Raw genomic sequence first — 26,507 nt, 5'->3', positions numbered from 1 at the left:
AACTTCTAGTGTGTACAGACAAGGTACAGACACCGGGCCTAGAGCAGTGCAAATGTTACCATGGAATTCAGAATGTTACCATAGGGAGTAACATGAAAATTAGCTATTGAAAAACAGTAAATTATATCTGCATTTAATAAGAGCGGCACATAAGCAGATTTAGGCTGAATGTCCACTAGAGGGTGGTAATGGATACATTTTATTCAGGTTGATTCAGTTTTATATGCTGCCTGTCATTAGTTCACTGGTCCACTCCCTCTTAGTTCTGTCTGGCACTGATATTGTTGCATTCCTGGTGGTGCGGTGTGTTTTTAACATGTGTTAAGTCTTAAAATAGATTATTGCAGGAGAACTCCGCTCTCAGCGTTTTTTACCCATATTTTTTACACCTTTCTGCTGCTCTGTGTTTATTTCACAACAGCAGTGCCTTACTTTATAGTCTCACACCTTTTTGATTGTGTGTCCAGAAACCCTTGTATAGTATTGTAGTGCTCTGAAAACTTTCCTGTCCCTATTACTTAGTAAAAGTTTTAATTTTATATACACACTAACCCCATGATTGTTGACTTATGTTCAAACACGTCAATTTCACTGGTTCTGGCTTTGAGAAATTGTGATGTTTGAATATATCATCATGGTATTAGGGCATATGAAAGCGTCATGCTTCTTTTAAAAAAACATGTGGGAGATCAGCCATTTCAGAAAGCCAAACAGGGTTGATGGATTTGCAATCAGCAGCTTTAGTGTGGGTTTACAAAACCAACGGCAATGTAAGGAAACTAATTTTTCTCCTAAAACACACAAGATAACAACCTTTTGTCCATGCAGCTGCTTAGTTGACCAGTGTTCCTGATTGCTGGCTATGCATGAATTGGAATTTACGGGGTACCTAATTTTAAATAATACAATTAATACAAATTTTGCAGTTATACCTTTGTGGAGTAATGATAGCTTGCATGTTTGAGCTGACTGTAGTGGCAGTTCAAATATGTTCTCATCAATGTAATAAAAGGCATAGATCAATTTAAATTCCCACAGGTTGGTATGTGAAAGCATTTACAAAACATAAAAAGACCATTAGGTCTAGACAATAATTTAATATCAATACAGATAGAAAATGTTTCTATAAAGGCGATATGTTGTATCATTATTTCCTCATTTATAAGGTTACATTGCATTAGACTGAAGTTTAGTGTTGCTTTTAGTGTGCAGGTACAGAGAGTATGAAATGCAGGTAGCTTCTAACCAGAGATGCTATATGCATTATTATTTACACAAAATGCTGGAGGGTACCATAGCAAATGCTATAGTAACTTTTTAGAAATATGAAATACAGTGTTTAATACATATGTAATCATACAAATGTATGTAAACATATGCTATACATCTATAGTGAGTAGAGGAATGCAGTCCACATTTAGTAAGAGCTATTAATATATTAGGATATTAATAAATTTGTACCCACTGATCAGTAGAGGGAAGTGAACACAAGTCTGTAATGGACACCATAGAGGAATTCTAAATAATCTCAAATTCTTCTTTATTAGAAGTTATTATAAAAATAATATATATATATATATATATATATATATATATATATATATATATATATATATATATATATATAATTAATAAGATAATTGTGTGTCCAGAAAGTCCTGGTAAAATATGTTAGTGATCATTACAATTTTAAATAAAGGTAATTTAATGGATCACACTGTTCTTATGTTGAATGAAGATGTAATATTCATATATACATGAACAGTACTTTAATCCATCTGCTTTTTAAAAATAATATTATTTAAAGACCTTTTCAAATCTGTTGTTTTAGGATTTCTTTTATTTAATCATATATTCATTGTATATACACAATCCCATATATAATTCAATAAACCCCCCACCCCACACCCATCCCCCCCAAACACACACACACACACAAAATAAATAAATAATAAAACAACTTGTGGTATGAATAATAAATTGATAGAGCTTTGTGCAGGATATATATGAATATTACTGCTGTCCACAAAAAAAACATCTGCCTACATAGTAACATTTTTCCCCTGCAGTGATTATTTTTCCCCACTGCTTCTGTTTATATTATATACATATTTCTTTATGATTAGACAAATACCAATCTATGTTCATTGTGTAAAATATGACACAATTTGACTACATTTTGTTTCACATTGGGATTGTTTTTCCTTTTTTCTGTAAACTAACTATTTTGGAGAAATGTGATTTTGTTTGGACAGTAGCAAAATGAAATACATAAAAACATTAACAGGTATGATTAAACATTATTATATAGTGTACATAAAACAGATGTATTGTTAGCATGCCAGCTTGAATACAGTAGTAGAGTTGGGAGTTGTCATAGAGTAATAGTCCAATAGTCCAAGTGCAAAGGATGCATCCAAGAGGAAATTAAAGTGAAGTAAGTGGAATACTTGTCCATGCATAGGTCGATGTAGTGTGAGTTAGCCTTCGCGATTACAGTTCAATTTGGCTATAATGAGTCATTGTCCACAGTAGAGCACCTGTTCCGGTTTAGACATCTGTTGTTCATTGTAGCATCAGCCTGGCTTAGTTGTCTTATTCACAGACTGGCAGAGACAGAGAGAAAGAACAAGAAGAAATGTGTGAGAAATAAAAAATGTCTTGAGAAAAGATTAGCTATGCAGAGAATTGCGAGTGTATTTAAAGTTTCCTTATATGAGGAATGCTGCATGAATGATATCTTGGTGTGAGAGACTTAGGGGAATACAGCACACTCTGGGTATGATGAATCCTCACCCAGACTACTGCACCACTTCCAGTTTAAGCATCTTCTATTGACTGGAGTCTCAACTTGGCTTAGCTGTCACACACTGGCAACGTTGTCTCTGAGAATGAGAAGGGACAAGAAGACATGTGTGAGCACTATTAAATGAAAACAATTTCTATGCTGAAAATTGTCTATATATTTGACTTACCTTATATGAAGAATGCTGCAACTGCATGGATGATATCTTGGTGTAAGATACTGAAGCTTTTGGGAATACAGCACAGTCTGGGTATTATGAATCATGGCCCATACTGTTGCACCACTTCCAGTTTATGCATTCTCTGTTGACTGGAGCCTCTACTTGGCTTAGTTGTCTCATTTTCAGACTGGCAAAGTTGTCTCTAAGAAAGAGAACGAACAAGAAGACCTGTGTGAGCACTATTAAATGTTGTGTGAAAACATTATCTATACAGAGAATTGTCTATATATTTGACTTACCTGATATGAAGAATGCTGCAGCTGCATGGATGATATCTTGGTGTGAGATACTGAAACTTTGGTGAATACTGCACACTCTGGGTATGATGAATCTTTGTCCAGACTACTGCACCACCTTCAGTTTGAGCATTCTCTGTTGACTGGAGCCCCAACTTGGCTTAGTTGTGTCATTTTCAGACTGGCAACGCTGTCTCTGAGAATGAGAAGGGACAAGAAAATATGTATGAGAACTATTAAATGTCATGTGAAAAGACTTTCTATGCAGAGAGTTGGCTATGTATATCTAGTTACCTTTTATAAAGAATGCTGCAACTGCATAGATGTCGTCTTTGGTGCTTGGAGTCAGTGGACAGCTTTGTGACTGTTGCTGTAATGTTGGAGGTCTTGGATGATTTTTAACAAGTGCATATATATTACATAACATACATTTACATATTATAAACAAATAAAATTTTAAGACATGCATAATTTGTAATATTAAATATATCTTGCACAAAGCTCTATCTCAAAAAAATAAAATAAATAAAAACAAAATAGAGCTGAGGTGCCCTATAGTGATTGCCAGCAAATGATTTTTAGAAATCGACGCAGTACATGTAACAATATACACATTTTGTGTGTTCAAGCAACCCTCTGCAAGTTTTAGGGCAAACTACATAATTAAAGTAATATTAAGTACCATATTTTTCGCACTATAAGGCGCACTTACAGATCCAGTGCTCCTTATGTATGAATTTTACCATTCAAGTATTAAGAAGCAGTGAAGCCACTCTGCTGAATACAGCATTATACAGGAGTTTCAGTTTAGTTATCCAGCAGTATTAGCATTAGGTGCTAACTGCGGTAAACTTTAGCTTTTTGCCCGTTCAGAGGCGAGTATATTGGCCTGTAGCCAGAGCCTTTACAATGTTAAAACAAGCTACATGAGATGAAGAGGTAGGTAATATCTCCCTGGTTTAATAGAACACGCAGGGTTCCTGGGGAAGTCTGGAAATCTAAGCTTACTGTAAAAAAAAAACAGAAGTGCTTTACTCACCCAAATAGAATAGCGTCCAGCACTTGTTTAACTTATCTGACTCTTCAGATTTTTTGCTGTTGTAAGAATTAGTTTTGTTTGGTTAGGTTAGTTGCTCTGAATTAGAAGGAAAACATGTTTTTTTTTTACACTGTTTCTTACCAGTGTCACATAATGCACCTTATAATCCGGTGCACCTTAATATTTGTTGAAAGTGCGCCTTATAGTGCGAAAAATACAGTATGCTGTAAACCAGTTAATAGGGCACCTCAGCTCTAGCCTATACCCACTTCCCACAGGGGCCGTCCAGCTTTTTGTCATACCCCTGTCTCCCCCACCCCCACCCCCCAGGTGGTGGACGAATCTTATGGGACTGCTCTCCATATACTAGTCATTACCTAACCTTTAATACGAGAAATTTAAGACAACACATTCATGATAGCTGAAATAAGTAGGCATTACAGAAACACATATACTCTCATTTGCAATGTCTTTAATATAGATATGATCAATTAAAGTGCCATTTTCAGTGGTTGCATCTTTCACAATTTCAGTGAAGCCATTATGCTGCATCATTTCACTCACTGTATTGGACACAAAAAGGTTTTCATTGAAGTCACCCATAATAATTTTTCCTCCTGCAAACGTGTCAATGACACTGATTACATTTGACAGCTTGTTAACAAATGCTTTTAAACTGTATGAAGGTGGTCTATACACAATTGCAGCTGTTGAGTTCAGGTGGGGAATAGTAAACTGCATGCACTCTATGTTCATACAGGGTAAATCAACAAAACTACAGTTGATCTGTGTTTTGTAATACACACCAACACCACCATGTTCTTTTTCTTGCAACTTAGCAAAGAGTTCCTCACTTTTGTCATATGAAACAGACCTTGGGCTGTTGCAGAATGAAAATCCACTTATTTGTAGATCATTTTCAGTATGACTTGACTGTATCCATGTTTCTGTCATGCAAATAATATCAGCTTCCATATACCTTTTGTCTTGTTTTATGTCTTCCAGGTGACATGACAACCCTTGAACATTGTGCAGAAGTACTTTACATGATAATGATGACAGATGTGTTTCTCTAAGTGGCTCCACAAATGCGGGCATAGTTTGCATGAAACTTTCTATATCAGGTTTTGCATAAATAGCTGTTTCCTTGAAATCTTCTATAATGAGACCTTCCAGAGAAGTCACACGACTTAATGCCACATATGCTTGTCCAGGTGCAAATATCTTTTTAAGTGACACAACAGCTTTATCCACAGTTAGACCTTGTACTTTGTGAATAGTGCAAGCCCAAGATAATTTCAGGGGAAACTGTCGTCGTATGCCACCACTTCTTGTGACTCTCTCTTCTTCTGGTTCAATTGGTGTAGCCTTTTCCAGTCCTGGTTTTAAGGAAGGCCGTTTTGCTCGTAAGCCTCTACCAGCTCTTTCATTGTCAAATGTCACATATACTTTTGATGGGAAATCTTCTCCAGGATTAAAATGTATATCACTAACTGTACCAAAAGCACCATTCACAAGTCCATCTGAAACATCAATGTTTTTAAGGAGCATGACTCTTGCATTAACTGCAATGTGAAGTGATCGTGAAAGACATGTCTTGCAAACATTGCTGTGGTGGCCCTTTACTTTTTGAAAGTGTCCAGTTTTCGGGTCTCTCTCATAATCTTGTGCTCGAATAACTATAGTATCTTTGCATGTCTTGTGAAGCATTTCTCTATTGTGGTCATCAACTTCATTATTTGTGGCATAAATATGCAAATTGGAAGTCATGTGTTCTTCACCAGTTTCACACTGTTTCAGCATACTTATATCTTTTTCCAGCAATGGATGAGACTTCTGTCGTTTCCTTAATCGATTGAGCAACTGTGCGAATTCCACATCTTTCTGTCTCATTATCTGACTCAACTCAGCCAAAGCAAAATGGTCTTGCCACAGATTCATTCCCACATGATCAGCATATAAAGCTTTACCCTTAACTGGATTGAGCTGATAAAAGTCTCCAACTGCGATGATAGAAACCTTTCCAAAAGGTGAATAATCTCCAGTTTGTTTGATCTGCCTCAGTCTGCCATGAACATATGCAAGGAGTTTGTGATCAACCATTGAAATTTCATCAATAATTAATATATCCAGGTTTCCCAACTTTGTTCTCAGAGAATTAATTTTCTCATCTCCCAGTGGTTGATATGGTAGCTTTACATCTGTACCAATAGCTAAAGAAGTATGTATTGTTGCAGCATTAATGTTATAAGCACTTACACCAGTTGGAGCTGTCAGTAACACACGTGTGTCATCAGGATTATTTGATAAGCGAGATAGGATACGATGTGCTTCATAATGTATTGCTTTAATCAGCATAGATTTCCCTACACCTCCAGGGCCTGATATAAACACATGAAAGGGTTCTGGAGTGTCACCACGTGCCTTTTGTAAACACCAGTGTCGGATTTTATAAAATATCTGGGACTGTGTCTCATTCATTGAACGTAGTAGAGCCATGGCTTCTTCCTTTGGCATGTTATGAGAATTATCCTGTAATGAATAGATTTCCTTGGGAAAAAGGTCAGGTATAATGTCATTGTTTTCAGTTATTTCTGGAGTTTCCTTCTGTTTCTGCTCAATGCATTCTAAACGTTCACGCTCAGTCTCTGGACAAAGTTGTGCCCATGCATCTTCCATTGGACCATGTGCATCTAGGTCTTCCTGAGCTTTGTCTATGGAGTCACTCTCTTTTTCAATCATGGCCATATTTGTGTCTACTGTGACTTTCACTGAGACAAGTTCATTATCAGAATATTTCACAGACCCAGTTTCATAAAACTCTTGATATGTCTGGAAAGTGGATGGTTTTAGTTGTGATTTGAGGTAGTGAGGCAAAAACAACTCTAAAATGCTTTCATGATATTTCTCTGGATTTTTTGTTGGTGAGAAACGGGCATATCGAATCACAGCAGCTTCTGTTCGTGACCTTTTCTTGGCAAATCCTGATCCTTTCAAAAGTTTGATGCTGTCACTGGATGAATGTTCCGATTTAGACAATATTCTATATTCTGATGCAAACCTTGCCAAACACATTTCTTCAAATTCCTTGCTTTTAGGTCTGTTCTTATATCTGTCAGAAATGCTATACATCCAAATATTGTCACCGTCATCATCGCCGCACTGAGCTTTCCTCTGTATGACATTTAGTGGAAGACTCATTCTGATTGTGTCACCAGTTGGAACAAATTGCACTTTGCGAGATGCCTGTTTTAATTTCATATTCGTAAGACGATACACACTTTCTTGAGCTGAAACTTCACGATTATGCAAGAAAACACTGCCAAGTTTGCGCATAGCTTGTTTAGCATCAAGATTGCCTTGCTCTGACGCTTCTTTTTGTGCATGTGACAACAACAGCCCCATTTCTCTCTCTGCTTTTGATATGTATGAGATGATATAAACAATACAGGAATATGCATCGACTACAAACTGTATGTCCATATTTGCATTCCATGCTTTCAGAAGATGTGTGTTATACTGATTCACCCAAACATCACATGGTTTCCTCTTCAACACAACACTGGTTTTCTTGGTCATTGTTTGATATGCTGCTTCAAAGATTTCTTGATTTATATCAAGGGAAGCAAATAAAGAGTCAACAGAGTCAAATGTGGCCTCAGTATTTAATAAAGCATTTCTGACTCCTTTTAATATTGTACTTGCTAATTCTACTTCCATCGTCTTTGTGGATTTGCTAGCTTTTTCATTTTCATCATTATTTTCATTTTTATGTTCTTCAGTCTTACATCGTGTAATAAATGTTCTGTTACTTGGAGGACGTGGAAAGTTAAATCTGCATGTCGTTCCCTTTTTTTTGCATGTTTTTGAGTGTCTCTTGCTGTGCATCTGAACTTGTGACACTATGTCATGCATTTCTCTGTCCTCATCTGAAGGCAATTCACATGTGACATACTGATTAATAAACTGACAAACACGCACATCATCATCTCTGTCTATCTGTGGAGCATCTTTTACCCAGAAAAGACAATGAGTGTGAGGTGAACCACGATTCTGGAACTCAACTCTCATGAAAAAATCAGTGATCTCTCCAATTGGTTTGGCTTCAGACATGATGACATCTTTAAGGAAACAGTGAAATCGATGGTCAAACATTCTAGCAGCAGTCACAGGGTTACTTTTCAGCAGGTGACATCTCTCTGACCAATCAAGCTCATCAGCTGATACATGTTTTCCTTCTTGTTTCAGGATTGTTTGCATGAGTTCTGGCCACCGGAGGTCAGCAGAGGAAAACGAAGCAAACCAGGTTGGAATTCCTAGTTGTCTGACCATTGCAAACAAATCTTTCTGCACGCTTTGCCAGAACACTGGAGTACCTCTGATAGGTTTTAAGAATTTATAGCCTTCATCAAAATGTAAAATGCGTCGTAAGGATTCATGGTTTGTCAACATTTCTGAAGTAACTTCTGATTTCTGTGTGGAATGTCCTTTTCTCAATGCGATTGATACATTTGATACAACCTGATTTAGTTCTGACAAATACTGGCCATAAAAGATAAAGTCCAAGTTTTTAGCAAATCTTCCATCTGCATTGAGTATTCTTGAGTTTAAATATTGACATAATGTCAGCCTTTCTGGTCTTGTCTCATGAAAAGTACCTGTGCCTTTAGGGAACAGAACTGGGAAGCATTTGGCCTCGTTTGACTCATCAGTTAATAGCCTGACTGGATTATTTCCTTCTGCAGGTGCTACAGACATGATTCCATCAAAATGCTGATCCAGAACCTCTTGTGCTACATCAACAGGTTGTAAACAAGTATCCATAAACATGCCATGCTGTTGTCGGTCAAGAAGAGTTTCATCAATGTTCTCATCCTCATTGGTATGCTCAGTGTGTTCCTCATTACCAGCTTGTTCACTTTGGTCATCACACTCATCTGCTTCTGCAGTGTTGCTCAGTGGATTAATCCAATCATTGTTGAATTTAACATCACTGTAGAATTTGTTATGGTTTTTGAGGTACATCAGTGCATTTTGAATTTTCTCTGGGTGGACAAATTCATACTTATAATGCCCCTTGTATGTCAACTTTCTTTTCAATTTCACACGGATCATGAGATCAGCATTTTCTGATCTTGGTAAAAGCTCAGCTGCATCAGCTACATTTGATGGCACACAGGTTATTGGGCCTACGACAGAGCTCTGTGATCCTTTTGGCAGTGGCACAATCTTCATGAATGGTATATGCATAGCAATCAAATGACATTCCAATGAATTTAATGTTTGCAATTCATGAGGGACTGGATCCAATGAAAGATTATTCACAACACTCTGTTCTGGCATTTTTGCATTACAAATCTTTCTGTGACAAGTATAACAAACCCAAAGAGAACCAGCTGGACCAGTTTTAATGGCACAATGTACATCACAGCTCTCATTGCAAATATGCAAATAATCCTCAGTGACACACCTTTCCGCTATACATGCAACTGCTGGATCTTTTTTCAAATATTCATGTTTTCGACATCGTATGACTTGGTGTTTGAACAGAGCTCTGTGACAAACCGCACACACGTATTCTGGACCTGTGCTTATTTTGTTTTTGAACTGTTCAATTACATACTCAATGTCTTTTCTTTTGTTTTTATTTGTGTGTCTTCTCTCTATGTTTTTGTTTTTCACAACCTCAGCAAATGAGCTGTCTGTTTTGTATTTTAAAATGGAAATCTGCTTTACATGCTCTCTGTGTTCCTCATCTGTTCTATATTTCATAACACTGTTCGTTTTTACAATTTCTCTGTGTTCCTCATCTGTTCTATATTTCATAACACTGTTCGTTTTTACAATTTCTCTGTGTTCCTCATCTGTTCTATATTTCATAACACTGTTCGTTTTTACAATTTCTCTGTGTTCCTCATCTGTTCTATATTTCATAACACTGTTCGTTTTTACAATTTCTCTGTGTTCCTCATCTGTTCTATATTTCATAACACTGTTCGTTTTTACAATTTCTCTGTGTTCCTCATCTGTTCTATATTTCATAACACTGTTCGTTTTTACAATTTCTCTGTGTTCCTCATCTGTTCTATATTTCATAACACTGTTCGTTTTTACAATTTCTCTGTGTTCCTCATCTGTTCTATATTTCATAACACTGTTCGTTTTTACAATTTCTCTGTGTTCCTCATCTGTTCTATATTTCATAACACTGTTCGTTTTTACAATTTCTCTGTGTTCCACATCTGTTCTATATTTCATAACACTGTTCATTTTTACAATTTCTCTGTGTTCCTCATCTGTTCTATATTTCATAACACTGTTTGTTTTTACACTTTCTCTGTGTTCCTCATCCGTTTTATACCTCAGCACACTGGAACGTTTTTCATGTTCCCTACGTTCCTCGTCTGTATTGTATTTGATTATACGTGAAGCTTTTTTATATTCTCTGTATTCGTGATCTGTGGCATATTTACGTTTACTTGTTTTTTTAAGGTGATTCCTGTAATCTTCATTTTCAGAATATTTTTTGACACTTTCAGATTTTTTGCATTGCCTGTATTGGTCACTGCATGAATATTGCTCAACTGCTCTTTTTTTAACACAATTCCGGAAATCCTCATTTTCATGGTACTTTGTCATAATTTTCCTAACTTTGTCCTCTTTGTTTTGTTCATTTGTTTCATACTGTCTTTTCATACTTTGAAGTTTGCGACGGCTTGATGCAGATTCAGGTTGTAGGTTCCTACAGCGGGCTGAACACAGTCCAGAACACTCACTGTCACTTACTTTCATGCACATTACCACTTCATAATGTGACTCATTACAGTGTTTCAGATAAATTCCAGACTGTTGATGGTTGCGAGCACCTGAATCATAGTGTGTACTGAACTTCAACCATTTACTGTTAGTGTATGTGAAAATATCTACTTCAAGTAGATCTGCAGCAGCTTGAAGTTCAACCTCTGTGGCCCATGTTCCAGTATATTTGATTCTGGAGGTCCTAATATAATCAGAAAGAGAGCAGTACCCTTCTCTGAGATGCCGAACATAACAAGCCTCATTTTTCTCCATGTGTCTCACAACAGTACGTCTGATTTTTAAGTGCTCTGTTTCACTCCCAGTGATTGCAAAAGCCAGACATCTAAAGAAGCAATTACCATCCCCTGTTATCCTCTGCGTTTTACAAGGTTCTCCTACTGAAGTCAATTCACCCAGTTGCTTCTGTCTAGATTCATTGTACACAACATTGAGTTTCAGACACAGGTTTTTTTGTTGCTGCACTGTTATTGGACCATACTGAAAGCTTTCGCTTGGAGTCTCGCTCATAAACATGACATCAGAGTCACTTGTGAGAACCTGATTGGCTGAACTTGTCACATGTTTAGCTTTCCTTTCTGCTGTAACCTGCGGTTCACTATTTGCTTTCAGACGTTGAATTTTGCACACATCATGTTTAGCTTTTACAGCTTCACTATAGAGCAGCCTGTTGCTTACCCTGTCTTTCACAGTGTTCATTTTATCTGCAGCATCTTTCAGTTCATTCCTCACATTTACACCCTCAGTTACCTGCGTTTGTGCTTCAGAAGTCTGCTGCCCCATGTAATTTGAAACCACTACAACACCAGTTACTTCAAACGGCTCACCTTCTGCTTGCAATGACAAACCCAGGATTGTAATGTGATCTAGAACAGATTCCAAGTTAGCATGACAGGCTAGTAAACTTGTACCTGTACCATCCAGTGCACCGTGTGTGTTTCGTGCATGCGAGTCAATTATGGCATACCAAGAATCTTGTTTGATGATAGCACATGTATTCACTTTTATTGTAAATAGACAAGCATCAAACTGAGATAGCACTCTTACAATAGCTTCATCATGTGACATGTAGACATTCTCCATTTCTCCATAATCAGTAACACCAAACAGTCCAACAAACATGTCATCACTGCAATTCAGTGCAAACCTGTGACCATTAAGTGTGTACTCCGTGGGCAAGTCTCTAATAAACAAGTAACCTGAATCATCATGAATCCTGCCTGCATCTCTTATGCTGCTATACAGTTTGTCGCCATTCAGGAGGACATTATCCACATCTGTTGCAGTCCAGGTTAACACATTCTTCAACTTAGACATCAGTATGGCTGTAACACTATTAGCAACACATTGCTTGTTACTGTTCCTACCAAACTGTGGATGCTGCTGGTTGAAGGAGCCACTCACGGTCAATCTCTGGGGACTCAGAACACACACAGATGAAGATGTCTGGATTATACCAACATTTTCAGGACATTTTGAGCCAGAGGCAGGTTTATCAGAGTTTTTTGGCAGAGTTAGCTTGTAAGATTTTGAGCCAGAGGCAGTTTGATAGGCAGTTTGATACGCATTTTCAGCCAGAGGCAGTTTGACAGGGTTTTTGCATTGTATTTGGTGCAGCTTCTCAATGGGAGAAGGCAAGTTTTGGACCTTTTTTTCATGGGCAAAAGGCCCATCAGTCAGAGCCTTTTGGGTATGGGGATGAGGCCTAACCCCGTCAGTCACTGATGAGTCACTTTTAACAGTGGCCTCCAAAACTGGTGAGCTGTGGTTCACAGGAACAGAGTCAGTCAGGACCTTTTTGTCAAGGGGTAAAGGCATAACCCTGTCAGTCGGAACCACAGCCATGCCAGCAGCTCGACCACGCTGGACCGCCATCCTCTCCTTCGCCGCCGACGAGCGCCGTGAAGCCTTGGTACGGGGCATCTAGGGGAGAAAAACATTGTATTTTACTGAGCGTCAAATAATAGCAATATGCAAAAATAGTTACTTTCATTTGTATTCAACATATCCACAAAAAAAGGGTAATTTTTCCATTTCAAGACCTCAATACATTAAAAACTGTGTCAATTAAACCTTTTTCAAACAACAGCAAATCAACCTACTACAAAATGCATCTGCATGTTTTCAAAACCATTAGAAACAAAACATTACAAAATAATTCTGCAGTGTAGTCACTTCAGCAATGTTAAAGTCTATATTCATATACAGAGAGGACAATTTTACAAGCTGGTCAGCTGTAAATTAATGACACCTTCAGCCTCAAATAAATTAATTGTAAAATCTGGTAAATACATGAAGCATATCATACAGTATGCATATTGAATATCTAAAGCAGTACCACTTATGGGGTCACCTAGAAAAAAATACCAAACAGTAGTTTTACATATGTTTTACCAGACTACAATATTGTTAGTACATATTAACTTTGCATATAAGCTGAATCATTCTGTTTATTAGCTTAACTATTTGAGTGTGTGTGTGTGTGTCTTCTGAGTTGTTTCTGCAGCCTTCTCTCCAAGTCTTCTTGCTTCTTCCATTGCAGCACAGCAGCTGAAGTCAATGAGCCAGTCATCATGTGTTTTATGATTTTGCAATACCAGCTACTTGTTATTCCCTTGAGCATCAGTTTTACGTGTAATTTCTGCTGAAACCCTACACTACACTAGAGTTTAAACAATCAGCACTGCAAAAAATACTCAATCATTTGTTTTGAAAATGCATTGCACAAATAAAGCTTTGTCAATTTCCACAAGATGATGTTGTAAGTGTCATCCTGTGAAGATAAGGTATTAATCCTCTGCATAAAGCTACACAGCTACAGTAGTCATTTAGATCATCAAAGTAAAATACTTCACTTCACATAAAACATACCTTCAACTGAGGAAGCAATAGAAGTGTCGATCCACAAGTCATTCCCAGAAAACAAATACACAAAGACAGGGGACAAAAATGTTAATTATTGTCAGATTATTTACAAATATATTTTTTTAAAATAACCAAGCACTCACATTTGAATAGGAATTATAATGCCATATACCCGTTTTCTGAAACAGTGGAAAACATTTATATACAAACTATCCTTAGTTTAAGTATCTTAAAAATTTGCCTTTAGTACAAGCTAGAATGATTAAATAATTTTGTAAAACAAATACTAAATTTGAATCTTCTAGTATATTCATATCTTATACAATTAAATAAAGCACCCATAATATTGACTATAATCAGTGTTGGGAAAGTTACTTTTAAAATGCATTCTGCTTCCGAATACAACTACAGAACAGGCTAAATAAAATAAAGAATTCAGAAGCATGTATGATGCAGCTGTTTTTCCTCTTTTATTGGCATATTGCATTTTGATAACTACAGCAATATTTGACAATGTTCATTCCCCCTCACTTGTATTGAAATAATAAATGCTGCAAATTACATTTTCAGCATAGTCACCACAATGTGCATATGCTAACCTTCAGATTTCCCATGCACCCTGTACCATCTAGGGCTGCATAATATTGGCAAACCCCACATTGCAGTGTGTGTCTGTGTATACATACATACATACATACATACATACATACATACATACATACATATATATATATATATATATGTATATATATATATATATATATATATATATATATATATATATATATATATACACTGCAAAGTGGTGTTTGCCAATACATCTCCACAAATGTGTGGAGATGTGTTGCTTACGTAACGTATTCGAGGCCAATGACTTTCTCAAAACTAAACAGCTTTACAGAAGCTTTAGAGCAGTCCAGTCCAGGATGGGCTTTAAGCCGCATTTCTGTTCTTCTTGAGTGCATTAAACAATTGGAAACCCCTTACCATTATCGGCCTGAGTATTACAAATGCGTAAATGACAATTGATAATAAAAGTAATAAGTAAGCAATTAAAAAAAAATGGGTTATAATCCCTAATAACTCTAAACTGTTTGCTGATATATTGATTCAGGCTTTCCAAACATCCTTCCGAAAGCATGTTTGAATATGGGCAGTAGCACAGTAGCACAGTTTGACAGGGTAGCAAAGCTCAGATGGAAGCCTAGTTCAAATCGTTCAAGTCGTGGTTTTATTCTCTTAGTTTTTTTCATAATAGCAATTAATGTTCTCATTTTAAAAATATCTATTAAGGTAGCCTACATATTCTACTTATTTCCTGTGATATATATTATTTAACAAATACTAATTGACAACATTTGTATAGGCCTAGAAACACAAGTTGTAGAGGGTAAATTATACATTTTCTTTATGCACAGTGCCTGGCCTTGTTACCTCCAGGAGAGTAATTAGGTGATTCAAAACACCTGCTTATTATTATAAGTCTCTATATTTTTACTTCTCTTAAAACAAAAATAATGAATATATTAATTAAAAGGCACATTCTTGCTTACTGTACCTATGGATACATTTGTTTCGCTGGGTAAAACAATGGAAATATGCCCTCAAAGGTCCTTATGGTGTGGGTGTTTACGTTAGTCATTTTAGAGTACCACTCGGCATTTTGGTGCAAATAGCACAGTGGGTTTAAATAAAAATAAATAAATACACTAATTCATGAGTGTTCACAGCACATTATCTTTACTCAAGGGATGCTTTGTTCAAATAATTGACATACATATTTCCAAGAGTGCAAAATACATTTTAGCTAAAGAGCACTTTTTACTACACTGAATTCATGTTCGCCAAATAAAGCTAAATGTTAGACATACATTGAATATGGGCAATTTTTGCACATTTTTAAAATACATTTGATTACTGCATTAGATTATCTTCCCTGAGCGCACATGGGTAAAAGTTAAATGACTCAATAAATATAATAAACGCAAACATTAAAAAATAATAAGGTGCATGATCAAAACACTTGACATCTTAAATCATCGTGCAAGAATATTAATGTATTTTACCAGCTTTCTGAATGCTACCCGTTTATCTTCTGCACTTTGCCGCATCACCAAAAACTAAACTACCAACTACAGGTCTATTTATTATATTTTATTTTTTTTTCTTTTTTTCCTGACACGTGTGTACTTGTGTATGTCTGTATATAACATGCTTGAAACAGTCAATTTTCCCCTAAGGGAATAAATATTTTATGTTATATTCTCTTTTATTATCTTATTTTATTAACACTCTATTCAAATCTAAGTTAAACTTGGAACATCTTTCTTGTCGTTTTGTTCAAAGCGTTTGTACATCGTTTTGCCTCAACATGCCTTTTGACTTTTAAAATCCTCCATCTACAGGCGGCCGCATGTGAGCATTTAAGGTGGAACTGAACTCTAGACGCTGCTGAAGCGAACTTGAGCCTCGTTATAAAACTAGCTATATAATACGACCTCACTACGCCCAAATACAAACAACCCAACTTCACGGACTGTTAAGAGAAGTAAAAATCGCTATTACATGACATTCACCTCCCTATACAACAATAAAATACACAAATTTATCACATTATCATCAGAGCTCAGAACAATTGGTCTTACCTGCAGAAACGCAATTTAGAAAGGCCGAACGTCCGCTGCTGACAGGAAATGACTTGCTGATCAGCGCTATTTCAAAATAAAAGCCCGGACAGTGAAGCTGTTAACTACGTACCTAAAAAACTTAAATATTAATGATCAGTGGAAAACATTTGATAATTTTATTCCCAACAATAAAATAATAATGAATTATTAAAAAGAAACAATCTTGGCATGAAATGACTTACTAATTAGCCCAAGGTGCTGCCACAAATCATTAGAAATGTTTTTTTGCTTATATCTCCCAAACAAAACTTTATCCTAAAAATCACATAAAACATGCACTAAAATTCATAGAATTTTAAGTTCAGTCATGAACAAAAATGTTCACCTACACACAATGGAGCAGCTATGTCATGTGCAAACTATTCAAATGAATTCTTCTAAAAAAAAATAAGTTACTAATAATATAAAGTTATTATTATATTATATTATAAATATTATTAACTCAATAAATATACAACTCAAATTAGTCATTTCTGTCATTAAAACAATTACAAAACATCGTATGGAGCCCAAACTATAGTAAGACTTTCCAACGCCATATAATGAGCATAAACCAATTTGGCCATATAACAGCTATACAAGTATCAACGCTTAAGGCCTCATAAAGTTCTCATGACATATAAATAACTGTTTCTCAGAGACTATAAGGCCATGCGGCTGATTTTTTTGCATGCTTTATCCCTAAGAGTGAATTTCTAATAACAACGTAGGCTATACAGCAAATAGAGTACCTGCCATTTGCCAATCAAATTTCAGTATTCATATGAAGTGGTTAACATTGACCAATCTTCATGAAATTTAAATAGTATTTATATGACAACCATTTGTGATCGCCCTTAAATAAAACATTTTAATAAAGATTTCACTTCAAGGGGGCAGTATTGTAAAACGTGTGCAAACATTCATAGTGGACCTTGCAGGTACATAATATTACTTATACTCAACCAAGATATTCTTTTATTGTGTGCCATAATATATTTAACAAAATATGCCATAATGACAGAATCAAAATACTGTATTGGCCAAGTATGCTAACACCTACAAAGACCAAATCATAAGACTAGACTAATCGACTAATAATGGAGGATAAGTTTATGTAATCCAACCACTATAATTATCCTAATTACCCTAATTAGTAGATGCTAAAGGACATCAGCAAAGCTATTTTTTACAGCCATTTTTGGCTGTAACTTTGGGTCTGAATAACACAGAGACATTTTTTGTAAATGCTTAGTAGACCTGAGTTGTACCATGAGTGCTTGAATCCGCAATTGCCACTTGCGCCTTTATTTAATCTTAATAGAGGATAGACAGGTTTTATTTATTGTGTACATAGCATAAACCCATACTAGCACTAAATCAGGAAACACTCTTTAGTAGGAAAGGACTAGTTAACTATCAATATATGGATACTATCAAGATATGGATCTTATTATGTTTTAAAAGCATGGGCATGTTTTTTTTTTTTTGTTTGTTTTTTGCCTGCTACCTAAATTGTACATTGTTTCAAATAAACCCATAGTTAAAGTAAATTATGGCACTTGGGTCTGATGCTTTAATTATGATATATATATATATATATATATATATATATATATATATATATATATATATATATATATATATAGATTTGGCTTGCAGTTTGATATGTCAGATACCTGATGTTAAGCGGGTTTGACAATGAAAGAATTAATAAATAAATGAATGAATTATGGTTTTGGCTACTTCAAATTATTATTGTGACATCAAACCTATACCACAATTTCTGGCATTACATGTGAAAAGTGTATAGAAAAAAAGGCATAGATGCAAACGTCATGTAGCCGTTACAATTTTCATTCGTAATGCTTAGGGCGCAAAATCTGACAAATTACACAAATCAGCAAACTAACAATGCCTTTATTTTTCAAGACAAAATACAACAAAATAGGGCTCAATCACAACACATAAAAACTTCAAAACCAGATTAAAATATTATAACATATTAAAAACTACATCAGGCTAACAAATAACTGTAATTATCGTGACTAATAGTCAAATTTAACATTATCAAATAAAAAAAATGTACAACAAAACAAAAAATAATAATATTATTAATAACTCCGTGGCTAAGGAGATGGTCAGGTGCACTTTTTCACTGAAGACCCGAGAAGGCATACTACTTTAACTCTGGACCTTTTGGATGTGTTCCTCGCAGAGCTGGAGCTCAAGTTCCGTTGTGCCCTCTGAAATGTGGCAGCTGCTCATCTCCGGGTCCGTAGTAGTGGATGAGCTGACACTAAACACCTTGGCTTCAACTAGGCTCACCTGTACGCAGAGAGAATATGGCAAACAGAAATCAATTGTCAGTGTGGCAAAGAAAATTGTTTAAAGTAAACTTGGCAATACATACAGTGTGTAGAGTATTTACCGTTTTGCCAACAGGCATCGCGCTGTCTTAGCTCAGGCTTGTTTTTTCATGGGCCGGGGGATGTCTTGTGGCGAACGACAGAATGGTCACGGTCACGTCTGTTGTTTAGAACAATACCGAGATCCCATGTGCCCTTTAAACATGAACAATAAACAAACTCATTAGGACGGCGTAAACATCGCTACATTTCTGTATGAGAACAACCCTCACTTAGGGGTTTCTTCACGTTTGTTAAGAGCAAAGGGGTCCCGTTCTTTTCAGCCTTTAGAAACCACTGCCTTTTACCGGGGCTGAATATGACGGAGTGGTGGAACTACTCCCGGTCGGTCGGGAACATTGCATCAAACAAATCTGTGCTAATCGCAGAAAACGTAATTTTATAAACCTGGTGGATAAACCAAGATAGTGTCTCAATCTCTGTCTTAAGCTGTTTGCTGGGCCATCTTTTGCCTGGAAGAGGCATCCTCAGATAACGACAGTGCGCTCCTTCTATCTAGGCAGCGCATAACAGTATGAAGGTACACTTTTAACCTTAGTTTGGACATGCCCAGGCTTATCAACAGTACCTTGTCTAGATTTGCTAAAGAAAAAACGTTGTCTGGACATGACAACGATAAGTCTGGGCATGTCTAAACGAATGTTATAAGTGTAGCTGCAGGGCGCTTACTCCATACTGCCACGCGCTGTCTAGATAGAAGGACCCAGGACGCTTCTTTCCTCAAAGCAAAAGATGGCAAGTCCGACAAAACAGCCCAAGATCGAGACTGAGACGCTATCTGGATTCATCCACCAGGTTTCCCCGATTAAATTTTCTGCAACCAGCTCCGAGTTCTTTAATGCAGTGATCCAGACCGACCGGGAGGAATTCCACGACGCCGTCGTATTCAGCCCGGGTAAAAGGCAGAGGTTTCTGCAAGCGCAACAGAACGGGACCCCTTTGCGCTTAACAAACGTCAGGAAAACCCTAAGTGAGTGATGTTCTCATACAGAAATATATCGCTGTTTATCTATGCAACGTCCTAATATATTTGTTTGTTTATTTGTTGTCCAGGTTTGAAGGGAACATCGGACTACGACGTCCTGCTAAACTACAAAACAGACGTGACGGTGACCACTGTGCCGTTCGCCGCAAGACATCCCCCCGCGGATGAAAAAACAACCCTGCGTGAAGTTAGTGCGATGCCTGCTGGGAAAACGGTAAATACTCTATACACTCCATGTATTGCTAGTAATGTTTGAACATTTTTTTTGCCACACTGACAGTTCATTTCGGTTGCCCTTATTATCTCTGCCTACAGGTCAGCCTAGTTGAATGCAAGGTGTTCAGTGTCAGCCCATCCTCTTCTACAGTGAAGGTACGAGGTACAGACCGGGAGGTGAGGAGCTGCCGCATTTCGGACGGCACAGCGGAACTTCAGCTGCAGCTCTGGGAGAAGCATATTGAGAAGGTACAGAATTTGAAGTCCTACGCCTTCTCTCGCCTGTCTACGCGGGTCTTCAACGGGAAAGTCCAACTCACCACCACATTAGCCACTGAGTGCACAGTTGTGGCAGACCTTCCGGTGTCCGAGGCGTCCGGTAGCTCCGAGGATGCCCAGCTGATGTCAGTAGCTGGAGCTATTCTAGCACTGGAAATCAGAGCTACCATGAAGTGCCCACAGTGCGGCAGTAGACAGGACACTTTTAAAGACTCTACCAAGTTCCACCGGTGTCAGAACTGCCGCATGATGCAGAAGGGGAATATGTTTCTCAGGCTGCTCTCGGGAACAATTAAGGTCGCAGGGCAGCAGGAGCGGCATACGCTGTCTGTCAGCAATCGGGCACTGGAAGCTTATATCAAGCGCTACAACCTCCAGAGCTTGCTAAACGTAGAGGAAATCGAGGAGCACTTCCTTGAACAATCTCAGATCTCAGTGTCGTTTGACAATGAGCTTCGGGTGATTGAGTTGCTACAGCCTGACACAGAGGCTCTCTGCGCAGCAGAGGAAGAGGCCACGGCCGGTGAGTTTAGCAGCGCGGAGTAAAGCAGCGCGGAGCAAAGCTGTGCAGTACAAGACCAGAACTCGCTAACGGAAATGTGAGTACATGTAAATAGTTTTATAGTGTTTATAGTTTATGGTTGGTGTTTATAAGTACAGTTTGAATTTTATTATAGTATTTATTATTTTCCATTCTTCTTATTATTTAATTAGACCAGTTAGTTTCTGTTTGCAAATGTTTGTTTTAAATGTACTTTAAGATTAATAATATAAATAATTAATACTTAGTTGTTGTTGTTGTTTTTGTTGTTTTTGGTTAAGTTAAAATGTTAAGTTTGACTATTAATCGGTTGACGATACTTACAGTTATTTGATAGCCTTTCGTTATTACTAATATGTTCTAATATTTTGATCTGGTTTAAAGTTTATATGTCTGATTTGTGATTAAACCGTTTTTTTATGGTATTCTGTCTTTAATAATAAAAGCTTGGTTCATGTACTTATTTGTCTAATTTGTCTGATTGTTTAGCCCTAAGCATTATAAAGGTAAAATCGCTCCATGATGTTTGGGTTTGAAACTTACTGAATTTATTTAATTTAATTTAATTTAATTTAATTTAATGTAATTGCATGTTTAATTATCCAAAGATAATTTAAAAAATCCTAACAAGCAGTGTGAATCTTTCATTACTAACTCCATTGCTAATTACTCAATAAAAATGAGGTCAGTGCTGTTCCCCAAACAGGTAATTAGGATATTAGGATAATTCACTAGTTTTACATATAAAATACATATTCAAATTTGTTTCCCTATTTTTTTTTACTTTTAAAACACATTAAACATTAAAACATAACATTGCAATTTTGTTTTAGTTTTAGTTTTTGCAGGGGTGGTTGCAAATACGTGAGATTAACCATTTCATATAATATGTTCATTTCATTAACCAAGGCAAGCAGAAGAAGTAAAAAAAAAAAACAACTTTTAACAATTTTTCCTAAATCTTCAAACTAAAAAACATGTCAGTTTAACCCGTAACATAACAGGAGGGTAAATGGCTACAAATGCACAATACTGCATTTGTTTTCTTATTGTGGCCAAAATACCCTGTGTGTTTGTATGTTTTTGTTGGATTTTACCTTGCTATTTTGCGTGTATTTGTTATCTACTCAAGAATTAAAGTATCTCATAGTAAATGTACATGTACAACCAAGTTTAAGATGTGTACAATTTTAAAAGAATTGTTAAAAGAATGGTTTATTAAAACTGAGAAAATTATTAGGTTAACAGATTATTTATTAAAACTTGGGGAATAATTTATTAAATGAACAAAACAATTTATTAAAACGCAGGGAATTATTTATGAAATTAAGAGAACAATTTATTAAAACGTAGGGAATTATTAAATTAAGAGGACTATTTATAGAAACTGAGGAAATTATTTATTAAATTAAGAGAACGATTTATTGGAATTACTTATGAAAAAAACATATTTTTAAAACTTAAAACAGAACTATTTATAAAAACTGACTGAATTATTTATTAAATTAACAGTGCTATTTATTAATAGTGAAGGATATTTAGGTAGAATTTATCTGTGAAAGCAGCTGGAGTCATTTCAAAAACAGTTTAAACCAAGAGTAAAATAGTATTTTTGTTATGATTTAAAGTGCTTATATTAAGTGAGTAACACTAGGACTAAGTGCAATTAATCTGTGATAACAGATTCATTTCAATACATGTCTAAACATAAAGTAAAATAACAATTGTTATAATGGAAAGGGCCTTTATTTTGATATCTTGACATAATGTGACACCTATAAGGAATCTACTATCAGGACTAAGTGCAATTGACCTTTATTGACTTTTATTCTGTGTATCTCCACACGCTATTGCTGTAATCTTTCCTGTATGCGCGATCTAGGAAACTAGGGCTAGTTTGACCAAGCATTTGGAAGTGGAGACTGGTTTGCCCGCAGTCAGAAAAGGTAAAAGAGCGCTAGAGCTGCTCTCACCATCTAACCAATTAGTTTGAATAGGTGGGAGTTGTGCCCGCCCACTGAGTTTGATGATTGATGTTGACAGATTTAATTATTTCATAGTGCAACGGCCCATGAAATAATTAAATACATATTTAAATAATTTTAAACATTTTAAGTTAAACATGTAATGATATATATATATATATATATATATATATATATATATATATATATATATATATATATATATATATATATATATATATATATTCCACAATAAACTAATAAAAAAAATGTTACATTAAATTATTTATGCTTCGTTTTCATATTTAAATAAATACATTATTTAATTAATTAAATCAAATTTTTTATATTTATTTAACGTTTAATCAACCATTTCTTTATTCATTTATGGTCATATGGTCAAATAGCAATCCATATTATAAAAACTGTGGGAATTATTTATTAAATAAAAATATATATCGGAGCACAGGGAATTATTTATTAAATTATCAAAACAATTTATTAAAACAAAGGGAATTATTTACTACATTAAGGAAAGTAATGTCTCACCCCTGCCAGGCCCCTCCATTATCCGCTGTAGCAGCAGACAGCTGAAGGGCTCGCCTGCGTCAGCAGGCTGCAGAGATGTTCGGCAGCGGTGAGCCATTACTTTCTTTAGTGTAGTAAATAATGAATATGCCTTAATAAAAAAAAATAATAAAAAAAAATATATATTTCTCCGCCATCTTGTCTTTTTTCTGAAGCAGCTGGAGAAGCGAGTCGCAATGCATGGTGGGATACAGTACACCACGAAGATAGCTCTCCATGCACACTCCAGAAATAGGAGCGCAGTAGTACACCATCAGGGTAGGCAGATTGAGTACTGAAGTAATATGTAGTATGCCATTCAGAATACACCAAGAAATGGCTGTAACTTGTAACTTCTCCAACACCTGCAATATATCTTTTGGTGGATTTTTTGTTCCACGCATGTTCGTGTCCACACACAAGAAGTTGATTTTTGCTGTTGACGAGTTGGGAGCGACAATAGACTCTAGATAAGGTCATTGAAGCAAAACATGGGGTGAGTTATCAGCTTTATGGAATTGTTTTTAATTGCTCTCTGTCTCGAACATGTACATATGCGTTTTAGATAATCAAATACATGGTGTGGTTATGAAAATATTGGTTTGTGGTGAGCTCTGGGGGAAGAGAAATCACGCAACCCCATCATTTGACGCAAAATCAATCAGACTTTACCTTGACTGCAAGGCACATTGAGAGTGACCCTTATGTTCACTGTGCCTGAGCATTTACAACAAACAGGAATTGAACAACAACAACAACAAAATAATCCTTCAACAAACCAAAACAGAGCAAACCTAATAAACATTAAAAGAAAATACTATTAAGTGATGAAAAATTAATGTTTGATAAGAATTTAAAATAAAAGGACAGATAAAAGGGTAATATAAAAAAGGTTAAATTCATTAAAAGTAACCAAGATTAAGTTAAATCTACCTATTACCTTATCAATACACGTCCTATTGGACATTTAACATAGGTAAAAAGCCTACTGCATCTTGTAGCTTAAATTATATAAATATATAAACATTTTACTCTTAGTGTGCTTTATAAACCATGATACAAACCGAACCATGTGTGCAACATACCATTGCATCCCTAACATACATAGACGTATTATGCAGAAGTTCACAGAATTACAAACATGAACCTGTTTCTTCACCCAGAAGAATCTGCAAAACATACCAGTTTGCAATGAGAATGAAAGCCATCTTCTGTTATTGATCAGCCTCCTAATGCCATGAAATGCTACAAAACATGAACTTCACTTTCTGAAACTTCAGGACTAATTATTTGGTCCTCTGTGTCAGATTTGACAGAACTGTTCAAAACATATTTATAGCTTAAAAGTAAAAACATATGACAACGCCTGCTTCTGGATATAAAAATTACATATGGCTTAATTGTATCTTAATTTTACATAGACATAATTGCAACCTGTTTTATTATGTTCACTTGTCAAAAAGGTCTATTCTGCATGTTTGAGAATTTTAACTGTAAAAGTAAAAATTAATCCAATTTAAATGCAATTTTATACATTTTGTATTTTTTGGGTTTTATATGTTTTTTTAATATGTTTTATATGTTTGATTTTATATATATCTTTATAAAATATTTTAACTTAAAGAAAATAATAATTATCAGGCTATATAGGCAAGCTTACTTAAAAAAAACCTACAAGGCTGAACATTATGTACTGTTGTATAAACAAAATCAGAAATATTAAACAACCAAAATAGCCCAAAACTTCTAAAGGTAAAAAAGTACTATATTAGCTTACATGTGTTTTACCTAAGAATACATGAGCATTACATTCAACATACATCAAACAATCATAACATTTATGACCATTTATAACCTCCATTATTGCACACTTCAAAACTTTAGTGTATTTGTATACTTTATCATTTGTATAACTTCATGACCCTATAACGCCTGTTTGTTTTTCAGGTTTAATGTAAATGTGTAGTCGATAACAAGAGCGATGTGTCAGAAATATACATTTCCACCAATAAGGCATCAACAGTTCAAAAAACCCTCTGGGTGACTACCAAACCTTAAAAGCAGTTACTCAAAAAGGAATACCTTAACATAAAAAACACAATAGAATAGACCTTCATTATTATAAAAATAGTACATTTACCCTTTCACACATGGTAATCACTAGAGGTATATAGAAAGTACTTAAATGCTAAATATATGCTAATATAAATGAGTCTTCAGGAGGCTCTACAGTGATAAATTAACTATTGTGCATTTATACCATTTATTGCTATTTTCAAACCTAAATGAACAGAAGACAGGAACCTTTCACCCTATCAGCACATAAATGTACATACATATATAGACTGACAATATGATCTTGATTCCAAATTGGATATTTTTTCCTTCTACAATGGCCAAAAAGAGATTTTGCAGTTCTAGAGCCAATTTTATCGCTTTTTTCAAACCTAAATGGACACAAGACAAGAACCCTTGACCCTATCATCACAAAAACTTACATTCTTATAAAGACAGACCATATGATCCTGACTACCAATTCTGAGCCAAATCAGACTTTTCTTTGCACTGCATTGTTATAGTGAGAAATTTTCAGCAGGTTAAATGAAGTCTCTTGCTGCACTCTGGTGGTCATTTGGTGAAACAGCTACAGGTTAATAATGGTAAATTAAAGCTCTGCTGTTCTCTATAGCTCATTTGATCTTGCTTGTCTTGATGGATGAACATCTTTATTCTTCTTGATCATGCTGATCAGCCTCATTGTTCATTCTTGTTCTTGCTCCACCCACTTAATTTTTTTGTAAATTTGCATAATATGCAAAACCTACTTTTGAGAACTTACCCTTGTCTTATTGACCAATCATGACATGTTTGGTGTCAA

The 26,507-nt window shown here is 35.7% G+C and overlaps 5 protein-coding genes across 5 annotated transcripts in view; 3 read left to right on the top strand and 2 right to left on the bottom strand.

The window, feature by feature from the left end:
• The window catches only part of LOC125801477 (zinc finger protein 239-like), a 558,408-nt gene that overhangs the window by 204,392 nt on the left and 327,509 nt on the right, over positions 1-26,507 (bottom strand). The window lies entirely within an intron of this gene.
• Positions 1-26,507, top strand: part of LOC125801347 (zinc finger protein 271-like) — a 773,213-nt gene that overhangs the window by 503,689 nt on the left and 243,017 nt on the right. The gene's annotated exons all lie outside the window — the stretch shown is intronic.
• Positions 1-26,507, top strand: part of LOC111194581 (zinc finger protein 239-like) — a 693,226-nt gene that overhangs the window by 423,702 nt on the left and 243,017 nt on the right. The window lies entirely within an intron of this gene.
• LOC125801630 (uncharacterized) lies at positions 4,686-10,814 on the bottom strand. Its single transcript, XM_049478404.1, has one exon. The coding sequence runs from the start codon at positions 10,611-10,613 to the stop codon at positions 4,686-4,688; it is 5,928 nt and encodes a 1,975-aa protein (XP_049334361.1). The 5' UTR covers positions 10,614-10,814.
• Positions 19,702-21,368, top strand: LOC125801285 (uncharacterized). The gene is made up of 3 exons (XM_049477752.1): positions 19,702-20,047; positions 20,131-20,276; positions 20,378-21,368. Exons 1-3 carry the CDS (start codon positions 19,810-19,812, stop codon positions 21,101-21,103), a joined length of 1,110 nt encoding a protein of 369 aa, XP_049333709.1. The 5' UTR covers positions 19,702-19,809; the 3' UTR covers positions 21,104-21,368.

The sequence above is a fragment of the Astyanax mexicanus genome, chromosome 4 (assembly GCF_023375975.1).
Source record: "Astyanax mexicanus isolate ESR-SI-001 chromosome 4, AstMex3_surface, whole genome shotgun sequence".
Classification (NCBI taxonomy): domain Eukaryota; kingdom Metazoa; phylum Chordata; class Actinopteri; order Characiformes; family Acestrorhamphidae; genus Astyanax; species Astyanax mexicanus.
Note: the sequence above shows the minus strand (reverse complement) of the source record. Positions and strands in the feature narration are given on the sequence as shown.

What these genes read in the sequence shown, in the direction of transcription:
- LOC125801285 (XM_049477752.1), top strand. Translation starts at nt 19,810, where the DNA reads ATGGCAAGTCCGACAAAACAGCCCAAGATCGAGACTGAGACGCTATCT. An exon ending in AAACGTCAGGAAAACCCTAA is followed by an intron (nt 20,048 to 20,130) that starts GTGAGTGATGTT and finishes TTTGTTGTCCAG; the next exon opens with GTTTGAAGGGAACATCGGAC. An exon ending in CGATGCCTGCTGGGAAAACG is followed by an intron (nt 20,277 to 20,377) that starts GTAAATACTCTA and finishes CTCTGCCTACAG; the next exon opens with GTCAGCCTAGTTGAATGCAA.
- LOC125801630 (XM_049478404.1), bottom strand. Translation starts at nt 10,613, where the DNA reads ATGAAATATAGAACAGATGAGGAACACAGAGAAATTGTAAAAATGAAC.